This window comes from Drosophila willistoni (assembly GCF_018902025.1).
Source record: "Drosophila willistoni isolate 14030-0811.24 chromosome 2R unlocalized genomic scaffold, UCI_dwil_1.1 Seg167, whole genome shotgun sequence".
NCBI classification, from domain to species: domain Eukaryota; kingdom Metazoa; phylum Arthropoda; class Insecta; order Diptera; family Drosophilidae; genus Drosophila; species Drosophila willistoni.
The window spans coordinates 9,064,407-9,075,619 of NW_025814050.1; the positions used below are offsets into that span (position 1 = coordinate 9,064,407).

The 11,213-nt window shown below is 34.8% G+C and overlaps 3 protein-coding genes across 3 annotated transcripts; 1 reads left to right on the forward strand and 2 right to left on the reverse strand.

Moving 5' to 3' along the window:
* The first annotated feature begins 43 nt into the window (after positions 1 to 43).
* LOC6643931 (transcription initiation factor TFIID subunit 11) lies at positions 44 to 922 on the forward strand. The gene is made up of 2 exons (XM_002067077.3): positions 44 to 456; positions 513 to 922. Exons 1-2 carry the CDS (start codon positions 185 to 187, stop codon positions 832 to 834), a joined length of 594 nt encoding a protein of 197 aa, XP_002067113.1. The 5' UTR covers positions 44 to 184; the 3' UTR covers positions 835 to 922.
* LOC6643932 (oocyte zinc finger protein XlCOF7.1) lies at positions 917 to 4,329 on the reverse strand. Its single transcript, XM_023176541.2, has 5 exons — positions 4,110 to 4,329; positions 3,305 to 3,690; positions 3,080 to 3,236; positions 2,897 to 3,019; positions 917 to 2,825 (listed from the first exon to the last, which is right to left on the reverse strand). Exons 1-5 carry the CDS (start codon positions 4,111 to 4,113, stop codon positions 1,012 to 1,014), a joined length of 2,484 nt encoding a protein of 827 aa, XP_023032309.2. The 5' UTR covers positions 4,114 to 4,329; the 3' UTR covers positions 917 to 1,011.
* A 282-nt stretch (positions 4,330 to 4,611) lies between these two features.
* Positions 4,612 to 10,880, reverse strand: LOC6643933 (lipase 3). Its single transcript, XM_023176606.2, has 3 exons — positions 10,399 to 10,880; positions 5,307 to 6,041; positions 4,612 to 5,241 (listed from the first exon to the last, which is right to left on the reverse strand). The coding sequence occupies exons 1-3, from the start codon at positions 10,612 to 10,614 to the stop codon at positions 4,837 to 4,839; spliced, it is 1,356 nt and encodes a 451-aa protein (XP_023032374.1). The 5' UTR covers positions 10,615 to 10,880; the 3' UTR covers positions 4,612 to 4,836.
* Positions 10,881 to 11,213: the final 333 nt, after the last annotated feature.

Sequence of the window (11,213 nt, forward strand, 5' to 3'; positions counted from 1 at the left end):
ACATTTCTTGTAGTGTCTATATATTCTAAAACTTTCTCAAATGATATATTTTCGTGGGTCACAGTAATGTACAAAGTGCAGTGTTGGTAACAACGTCAAAGTGAATTCGTGCAGTGCAGCCCTTCAGTAAAATGTTTTGGTCACACTTTTGTTTATAATATAATTTATAGAAAAACACAATCAAATGGATCAAATTCTCTTTCCCACGCAACAGAAAAACAATTCTCTTAGTGACAGTGACGATGTAGATCTCAAATTCTTTAACACAACCACTGAAGACCGAAAAACCAGCGAGAGTGATACAAACGACAATGAAGAAGATACCAAGGAAAAGGACAAGGAGACTGAAGGAGAGGCTAACAAAACAACAGATGGAGAAAACGATTCAGGTGAACCCGCGAGCAAGAAATTAAAAACAAAAAAAGAGCTAGAGGAAGAGGAACGCGAACGTATGCAGTAAGTTAATAGTTCATTATCCCATTTATCCATCTAATACTCTTTTTGCCACACAGAGTCTTGGTGTCCAACTTTACAGAGGAACAACTCGATCGCTATGAAATGTATCGTCGTTCGGCATTTCCCAAGGCTGCTGTTAAGCGTTTAATGCAAACCATCACCGGTTGCTCTGTATCCCAGAATGTGGTCATAGCCATGTCCGGCATAGCCAAAGTCTTTGTCGGGGAAGTGGTAGAGGAGGCCTTGGATGTGATGGAAGCACAAGGTGAGTCGGGTGCCTTGCAGCCCAAATTTATACGTGAGGCAGTGCGTCGATTACGTACTAAAGGTCGCATGCCCATAGGACGATATCAACAACCATATTTTAGATTAAATTAAACTTGGATAAGAATAAAGATTTTGTAGTTTCTAAGCATAAGTTGTCATCAGGTTTTCTCGTAAAATAAACTATGTGCAAAGGTTTTCATTTATCTGTTAAGTTTATTTCTAAAAAGTATTTGTAAATTTAAAAAAAATTAAAAAAACCATAAACTAATATATGTATAAATTGGAAATCTAATCCTCTCGCCTGACTTTGGCTTGCATCGTTTGAAACACAATAGGCTGCACCAGATGCGATGAGGCATAATTTAGGGGAACTGTGGCCAATGGTGTTGATCCATCCGAGGGAAAATTCAATTCCTGAGCCATTGGCATATCCCGATCAATTACTTCCTGTGCAATCAAAGTCTTGGTTTCCTCATATTCCATACCAGCTTCTGGCTTGGCGCCCATCAACAATTTACCCCTCTGCACGCCCATATACTGCGTAGCCTTGGCATTGAGGGGCAACTGTCCGCAAGTATCGGCATGAACCTTTCGATGTGCCTGCAGATTGGAGATGCATGTGAACCGTTTGCCACAATTATTGCAAAGGAATCGCTTTATGCCCGTATGGACAGTCATGTGAGTGAGCAAACTCTCCCGATACGGATACTCCTTGGGACAGAGATGGCATTTATAGGGTTTGTAGTCGGTGTGTCGCGTCTTAAGATGCGATTTATATTGTGCTTTGACTTTGAACGTTTTGCCACATTTATCGCACTGATACGGCGTCTCTGCTTGGTGAAGCAACATGTGGGTTTTTAGTATGCCAGCAGTAGATAAACGTTTGCCGCACTCGGAACACTGATATAGAGGCAATCGCCCGCAATCCGAACGCACATGATCTGAGAGAGAAGTGCGGCCGCTAAATTTCTTACCACATTTATCGCATATCAAATTCCTTGGCAAGTTTCTTGGCTCCTTTTTGGAGTGGAAATTCTTTTCATGATTCTTGAGACTATCGTGTCCGGTCATATATTTATCGCATTTCTCACAATAGAGCAGCTCCTTGTGCTGCTGATGAGCATGTTCGGTGGCCAATTCTTTGCTGGCAAAGAAAAGATTGCAATAGCATGGACATTTAAAGGTCAAACTTCCATCTTCTCCATGGACCTTCATATGCGTCTCTAGTCTCTTTTCAACCAAATAGATTTTACTACAGATTTTGCATTTGAAGACTTCTTCATCCAGTTTGGCATTGGTGTCCACATCCTTAAATATATCCTTGATATCATCTTCATTCAGTTTATGATCGTCTCTCAAGTGCTTCTCATAGGGTTTACGTATATGATAGATTTTCACACAGTGTGGACATTTCCATGATTTCTCCACCTTATTCATCATTTTCAGGCGTTCTTTGAGTTCTTTTTTCGATATTTTCGCCACCCGTTTAGTAGGTGTTGGTGACGAATTCATCTCATCGTCTTCATCAGAACTTGGCGACTTTGCAGCGTTTCTCTTGCGATATTTTCGTTTTGGTTTTTCATTTTGATTATTTTTTGCCGCTCGGCCGGCTCGCTTTGTTTTATCCACTCGTACATCGAGAACATCTTCTTCAATCAATTCGGTTTCCAAGTGTTCGGTCAATGGGACTGTAGCTATCTCATCTAGGATTCCGCCACCACCAGCATGTTCAACCTTTAGACTCTCAAATGGCTTCAGACCATCACCCTCATCGGTGCTAAGCAAAACATCTAACAATTTGTCCTTTTCATTGCTAAATATATCCGCTGCACTCTCTGCTTTCACAAATAAACTGGCATCGGGATAATCAAATTCGCCATCTTCATCGACTGCCTCCTCTTTCACCTCCATGGCGGGCGCAGGCAAGGGAAGGAATTGTATTACATCCTGTTCATCATCACTATTCGCTGGATCGAAGTCTGGGCATTCCTCTGTTGAATCGGAGAGTCCATCTTCTTGTTTAAGCGCCTGCGCCTGAATCGCCGTTTGAATTTGAGGTTTTCGACGACTTGCCAAGGGTATATCGTCGTCGCTATCGGTATCTTTAAAATTTATAAAGTTCAAAGGTTAATTCCTTTAGATCATTTTTGACGAAAAAGTAATAATCTCTTACCTGGCGGCGATTCACTTATGAATTCTTGATCTGATGTGGAAGGTTCTATTTTTCTACCACGTCGTTGTGGGGCGGGTTTTTTCTTCTTGGAGTTTGAACCATCTGTGTCTTCCATATCAATAACTTTAAGAAATGAAGGTTATCCATTTGTTGTTTTTAGTAACTAAACAAACCATCACTTACAACTTTTTCGGTTTGCTTGAAATATTTCCTGCCCACATGTATCCGGACGACTGCGTTGATGCTTTATCAGATTTGACGAGCAAGAGAAACGTGTCGAACAGAATTTACATTCAACTTGTCTTATTGAGTTGCTGCTTCCTGCACTTGGAGTTTCCTCCTAAACAAAAAAAAAACAGATTTTGGTTCAGGATCTAAATCAAATACAATTGAAAAGCATTCTAATACCTCAGTTTTCTCATTGTTTTTAGTTGTCCGCTTGTTGGGGCCACACTTATTGCAGTGTCTTTTGTAGGACTCCAAATACTTGTACTCTGCCCCACATTTATTGCACACATAAGTTTTACGTTCTCCATCCTGGCTAGCGGCGACATCGTGATGTTCCGCCTTGACATGATCCTGCAGTAGATCCTCATGGCAGTAGCAGACTTCACAGTACCGACATTGGAATCCTCCGGGTGGTTCGTGTTTCTTTACATGCTTCACATAGCCGGCCAGAGAAACGAGTGCTTTGTTACACACAGGACAATGGAGCTTGGGTATGCCATCTGTGGTGATCTCTACCAACATTTTTGCGACATTGTTGGACATTGTCGTAGATTTTGCATCTGAAGCTGATGGTAGAACGTAAAAAAAGTAAACAAATGCCAATTGGTTAAGTGTTTTTGTTACCAGGGATGACAGATTAAATTCTTAGCCAGTTTCATTGAATCTAGCCTTTTTTAGTCAAGAATTTTTATAATTATAGAGCAATTAATTATCAATTAAAAAAATTTCATACTACTAATAATCAATTTGTTGAAAAAATATCTTTTTCAAGAATCTTATTGCTATATATTGAATGTGAAATTCAAGGAATTTGTCCCATTCTTGAAACACTCAAAATTATCCCGCTAAAATGCCATGTCGTTAGCCCTGTTTAATATCAAGCGATTGTTCATTGAGGGAGGGCGATGAGGAAATCGCAAGACCCAAAAGGGGTACAAAATCCGCTTATCATTTGTAAATTTATAGATTTTCCTTCTCGACCTACCCATTTTGCTTAATTTAAATTCGTTTTGTTTTTTTTTTGTTTTGCGTTTTTTATCCTCTGATGAGAATCAAACACAATCAATTGCAAATGTCATTGGCTTTGCAGTCACAAAATTATTGCAGTCGGTGTGCTTTTGTTTTTGTTGTCTTTGATGCATTTTAAATGCGCGTACACTTGACACAAATATAATGGGTTTGTTGTTGTATGGCGGCACTGTGAAAAAAATTAATAAATTGCATATACACTTTAAAAAATTATAAAAAAATTAGGCCGTGACAGCAGACACAAATTTTTTTCACTCTATTGCGGGGGTAGAAACGACACCCTGGTCGATAGGCAGAACAAACATGGCGTTTTTTTCTCTCACTGCATTGAGTGGGTGAGAGAGAAAGAGAGCCCATACCCAGGGCTGCCATGGAAATGAATTGGCGGTCTTTTTTAAAAAAATATATTGACTTGATTATATTTGCAAAGCATAAAAAATATTTATGTAAATAGAAATTCGTTAAAGCATTTCACAAACCTTAGGCAAGCTTAAAATCTATTAACTACCAAGTAAACATTAATATCACGCATAGGCTCATTTTCCAAAAAAAACAATTGCTAACTACAGATTATTTACACTTAAGTATTTACATATACAACAATTAGAATTAAAAGTACTTTCTATATAATTTGGCTAAAATTGTTCACATTGTTGGCGCACTCTCTCTCCTACATTAGTTAATTAGAAACTCAATCCCGTTGCGTGCTCTAAGTCATATCTATGGATTTGATCTATTATCCTATTATTTATAACTTCTTTAACATTATTTGACCATAAAAAGTCATAATGATTCCAATCATCGAAGGGTATACGATACAGATCGGCACACGGTAATTGTGAGGCCAAATATTCAACATCTTCCACTGCCGACATATAATCATTATCGCTATAGTACATATGAACACAACTGTGAATATTCTGTACATTATATGATGGTGGTGTGGACTGTTGATAGATGATCTCATTCAGCTCCTTGCCATGATCATACTGCCGAAAATCTCCGGATGTATATAACTGGAGGTAGTGAATAATTTGACTAGTTGAGGCACCTGCCGGATGCGTTTCACACACATCTGTTAAAAGAGTCTGAAATTGCAATGAATATTTAGTATCAGTTTGATCATAGTTAGAATCAAAATTTCTATACTTACATGATTCAAATGTCTTGTACCCCAACCACCGATGAAATCGAGTAGACCCTTACACAGGAACTTAAACATCGATCCCTCCGAGCAGACATGCTCACACATCAGTTTCTGAACCTTCGTGATTGGCAAAAGTTCCATGCTGCCTAGCACCCAGCTGAGAAAGGATGGGGATCCTAAGAAAATTCCACCCAATTTGGATAAAATAAATGAATGATATCTCATATAGGCAATGGGGGCCAATAAATGCACCGATCGCACTTTTTCATTGTACCACGGCAGCGAGGACATTAGCACAAAGAAAGTTGTTGTTCCCTGTGAATGGGCCACAAAATGCAACGATGTCTGATTACTCTCCGACAGGCTGTAGTCCAGCATTGCTGCCAAATCATAGACACCAATCTCATGCCAACTGAATTTCCAAAAATCTGAGGTGTCTGGATGTAAACTCTTATGTTGGCGCGAATAGGTATTACCACGGGCATTGCCTAACCAAACATCATAGCCGGCATCGGCAAACATGTAGGCCAACGAGGTTTCTGGTCCATTGATAATCCAATCATCAGAGGCACACAATATGCCATGTTGTAGGAAAACAACAGGTTTTTTCTGTCCAAGAGTTTCATTCAACTGTTGACGTTTCGGTGATGTGGGAATGCGATAGATGGTAAGTATATAATCGTCCGGTGTATGGACCGTATGCTCCTCAACTGGATAATTGTGATTCGTTATGAGAGATGCCTGGAAAAGGTATGAAAAAAGAAGATTGTTATAACATTTTTATAAATCAAAATGTATCCAAAATAAATAATAATAAATAAATTTCATGTATTAACAAATGGTTATGAATTTTATCTTAGATAATTTATTACTATAGTAATAGTCTGTACGATTTAATAGTAGCACTATTCTAAAAAGCTTATAGCGCTCCAAAATCTGAATCTTTTAGACTTTTTTTTTAAGAACTTGCCGTATCAAAAAGATCTGCATTTCTCTGCTTTTAATCTCATTTTTTAGCATTTTTTAATTATGAGTAATTTTTTCTTTTTTGTTGGATTCACATAATTTTTAAATGTTTGTTATTAAATGCTAAAACGTGTTATGGGTCAAAGTTGTGTATTTTAATACGGGCTAATATGTCGCGAAGCAAATTAAGAAGTTTAGTATATTAGTTAATTTATTTTAGTTAATGAAATCATTAAAAAATTAGGTGTGTCTCATTCGGAGACGTTTATTAAACATCTCCCATTAAAACGATAAAAAAACAGTTAAGAAAAGGTCATAGCTTTCACAATCTAAGTAAAAGACAGTTTAAAAAACTTTTCTAACCCAGAATTGGAAAATAAAGAATATAAAACATTAAACAAACCAAAATTCGATGCTCAAAGTTTTTTTTTCTAATTCTTTTGAAAACGTCAATACTGACTTTGTTTCCAAAATTTTTAACAACTTTCTAATGGAAAATTACATTGATAAGGCTGGACAATAAGATTTTTCTTCAGTACAAAATATGTAAATGCTATATGTAATTTATTTCCAAAGCTTCCTTCTCTTTTAATTGTGTGAGGATTTAAATTGTAACTGATTAAACCATATGAATCACTTGAAATGTAAGCCTTAAACCTTTTAACCCTTAAAAGTGTGGATATATAAGTGATTCGAAACGATTAAGATTTGTTAAATAGAAGAAACGTATGATTTTTACTAATAAACCTACAGATTTCAAATTTGTAAGAATAAAAACAAATAAGTTTTGCTAGTTTCCTTTCTTCATGTTTTAGCAAATCTATCAAAATTTCATTTGCATTGATATCTTGAGAAATAAGCTTTTGTCCAATTTGACATTTTCTATCGCAGCGATAATGGCAAAAAAGAAAAGAACAAAGCATTAACGATTGCCAGCGACGACGCTTTGGGCCAAAGTCCAATCACATAGGGCGCGTCATAGCCGAGAACAGCAAACGAAGACGATTAAACTTTAGAATCGGCGCATGTCGTGGGCGAAGAGTAATAATCTTTTGTTTTGGTATTATTTTTTTTTCTATACCCTGCAAATCAAGAGTATATTTAACTGTTCAGTCAATTAGATCATATCTAATGAAGTATACACATGTATGATAATTCAAGTTCTTACGAAAAACGTATGCGATTATCAAATAAGATTGGCTATCATAATATTTTTTAATATTAGCTCTCAATGACTTTGCTAATAAAATCATTTTATCTGAATCGAAGAGGACAGAAATAGTCAAATATATAAGGAAGGAAATTGAATCTAAGAGATATAGATAAATATAGATAAGTAGGTATAAAACATATAAAAAGTTTTGGTAATAAAGTAATAACATTACGAAGACAAATTTTGTGTATTTGAAGTATGTTCGATTTCTAACTAATACTAAGTACATTTAAATCATGACTATGACTTTTTTTTTGGCAAACTTTTCTTTTTGCGATTAGCATTGGAAAGGAGAGGGCTAATGGTCAACACTTCTTATCAAATGTAAGGGGAAAGCGGGACAACAATGCTGATAGTTAGTTGTCGTGGCTTTTGATGATCGGCATCTGATGGGGTGATCGCTATTGCCATATACTACATATACGTGGCCCCCATATAACATATATACATATACATAAAAATAAGAACTTTTTTTTGCTTTGCTAATCATGCGCACGAACGGAAGCAATTTATGTTTATATACATATATACACCTCTCTCTATGTATATATACATAGGAGGTAATCTGTAGTATATGACGCGCAAGTTTTTTCCACTGTTTATCAATTATGTATTGCTTAGAAATGGTTTAACCACATGTCATACGCCAAAATTGATAAAAAATTAATGTTTTGTTAGTTTTATATGCATGACATCGATCAGGTGTGTGTTGATTGTGTGTGTGATATCATTTGATTGTAAATGGGTGTGTCTATCTTTCGTACGGCTGAACAATTTTATATTAATAATATCACTAATTAGTATTCATAATGATCTACATTGGCCTGGAACTGAATCTCTTATATAATAATCTGCGTAGTTATGGTTAGATTACACTTGAATTAATCTGACATTATTAATTAGAAGTACTCTTATCTGTGGGTTGAGGTCTTCAAAATTAATCAATTCGTTCTAGAAACATTTCATCTCGTTTTTTATGCTTATTAACTTCCTTTGTTCTAAAGGAAATATCCCTTTCTAATCTCTAGTTCTCTTCATTTAACACTCAATGTGATTATACATCTAAATTGCAAATCTTACAACTGAATGACTACTTAAGATCTGAAGTCTTTAGTTCCTATCTTATCCGTTGCCAAGTCGCCATTTTTACCTGGCTACTTTGCTTTCCCACAAACAATTCATTCAGTTCTTTGTTGGCCAAATAATCTTTGAACTATAACAATAAAAAAATATGACAAATTCGTCAGATTAATTATGCCCTGAACATTTAAAATCGATGATATTTCCCCGTTTTTTTTTTGTTTCTTTTGTTGTTTTCTTGCAGCAACTGCTGAGTAAGTACTTAATATCTTATCATACAAAATAAAAAAGGTAATTTTATTAAATTGCAGACTACTGCAGTCTGACACATGTTCCTCAATAGGCGATAAGAATTTTAAATACTTAATTTCAAGTGTCATTGTCACTGTGGGAATATTCTGTGCATGGTAATTTCGAATGACTTAAACAAACAAACTTTGTTGAACTAACTTAAGAAGTAGTAATTAAGAAGGGAATATCCGGTTTGCAATTCAAAAAAGTACTATTATGAAAAATAAACGAATTATCATGTCTATTATATTAGAAAAAAAATACAGTTTAATATTTAAACTTATTCAAATATTTTGTTAGTTCTCATCATCATTCCCTGTAAAGGGAAACAGTTCTTCTTCCTCTTTTTGATCTTAGCTTTGGTCAATGTTTGGACTTTGAATTGTCAAGACAGTTTTAATTTTATTTTGATAATACGTATTTAAAAATTTTTGAAAACTACTTAAAGAATCTATTTAATATTAGTATTTGTTAGACGAACCTAATTTAAACCATAATTGGTATATAAATTCAGAGTCGATCTGGAAATCGTCATGTTTAAAATATAAATCTAAATAAAATCCAATGGTTTTTTTTTCAAAAACTTCTAGATAGAGTAAATAGTAAAGTAAAATGGTCATCAAATCTTTAGTAGCTAACGTAATGGAAAAGTGTGGAATACTTATGAATAATTTTTTATTGTGTGTTTCTAAGCAGAACAGAAAAATTTCCATATATTACGCATTCTTATTTTTCAACAATTTTTGTAAAATTTTAAACTTAAAGAAAACAGAAATATATATTTTGGTAGGAAAACATTTTTTTAAAACTAATGTCATTATTCAAAAACCTCAAGGTCTATTTTAAATCTTAGGCCATGAACAAGTTTTTCTAATGAAATGCATCGACAAATTTGTTTTTTTTTTTGGTCTGTTAGACGAAATAAAAGTAAAGTAAGTAAATTCATATCTCACTTGTTTTTCATATTTGAAAATTTTAAGAAACAGTTTAGATATGGTAGCCCAAAAATCTTAAATTCATTAAGTACATTATCTTAGTTCTTCAAAATTATTCTATACAACAATCAATTTAAAGAACTCTTAGGGTATTTTAGTTATATATGTAACTATTGTAGCTGAGGTCAGATGCGTCTGAAATATCTTAACATCGATTATTATGGTGGTAACTAGATTTGCTACAACATAGATTTGCTATTAACATAGATAAAAAGTAATAAACCCTTTTAATTAGTAATTCAAAACTAAAAAAATACCTGTCTAGTTTTAGTATAGTAAATTGTTAACTTAATGGATCAGTGACCTCTATCATGCCAATTTAGTTCAAATGACTGCAACTTCTAAAACTGAATAAACTCACTTTGTCAAAGACTTTTTCATAATTCAAACTTGTTAAGCGAAATATTTGCCCAACAAACCAAACAATTGCTTAATTTAATTCAAAAAAGTAACACAAAAAATAAACACGAAAATATTGCGTAGATTTGTTAAATATTTTTACTACATTGGCTGGTTGAACAACTTGCAACAACTTTAAGAAACTTGCTCTTACCGTCACTTTATGGCCATCCGCGGACTTGATTTGCCAGCTGAGGAGTAGTAAGAGCAAAAGTAGTAACAAAACTGATTTGCAGTTATTGTTAATGTTGTTGTTGTTGTTGTTGTTGTTGCGGCTGCTGCTACTGTTTGTGTTGCCGGTGTTGCTGGTGTTGCTATCGTTGTAGTTGGCTTGTGCTTTTGGCCATTGCATTAACAGTTTGTGCAACATTTTGCAATAATAATTTTTTTTGAGCTTAGAGTTGAGCAGCGGAACAAACTTTGCTGCAGTGTTGAAGTGGAGTGGGCTGGGACCTCCAAAAAATTACAACCAACTGACCCACTTTACACAACGTTTGGCCAATTGCAATCAATTTTAATTTACACCAGACACAAACACCACCCTACGACCACGGCCTGTTCAGTTAGCCTTACGAATTGATACTAAACTGCGAATTATTTTTTACTTTGTTGTATTAATAATTTTTGCTGGTTTTTATTATTACTTTACTTTGATGGTGTGCCTGCGTGTGCGTGTGTGTGTGTGTGTGTATTTGTGTTGAAAATAGTTATAACACGCGCGCTTGCTTTGATTTCACTTACACTTTTGTTTTCACAATTGTTTTATACATTGGTTTTTGTTTTTTTGTGTTCACTGATAAGTCATGATTATTGGTGGGGTCTCTTTTATATATTGATATATGTATATATATACAAATATAGCATACATATAGGCGTGTATATGTCTCTGACATTTAATCATTCATGCATTGCACTTCAAGTGTTTATACTATATAGAGGTACGCAAATATATTGTTTATTATTAATTAT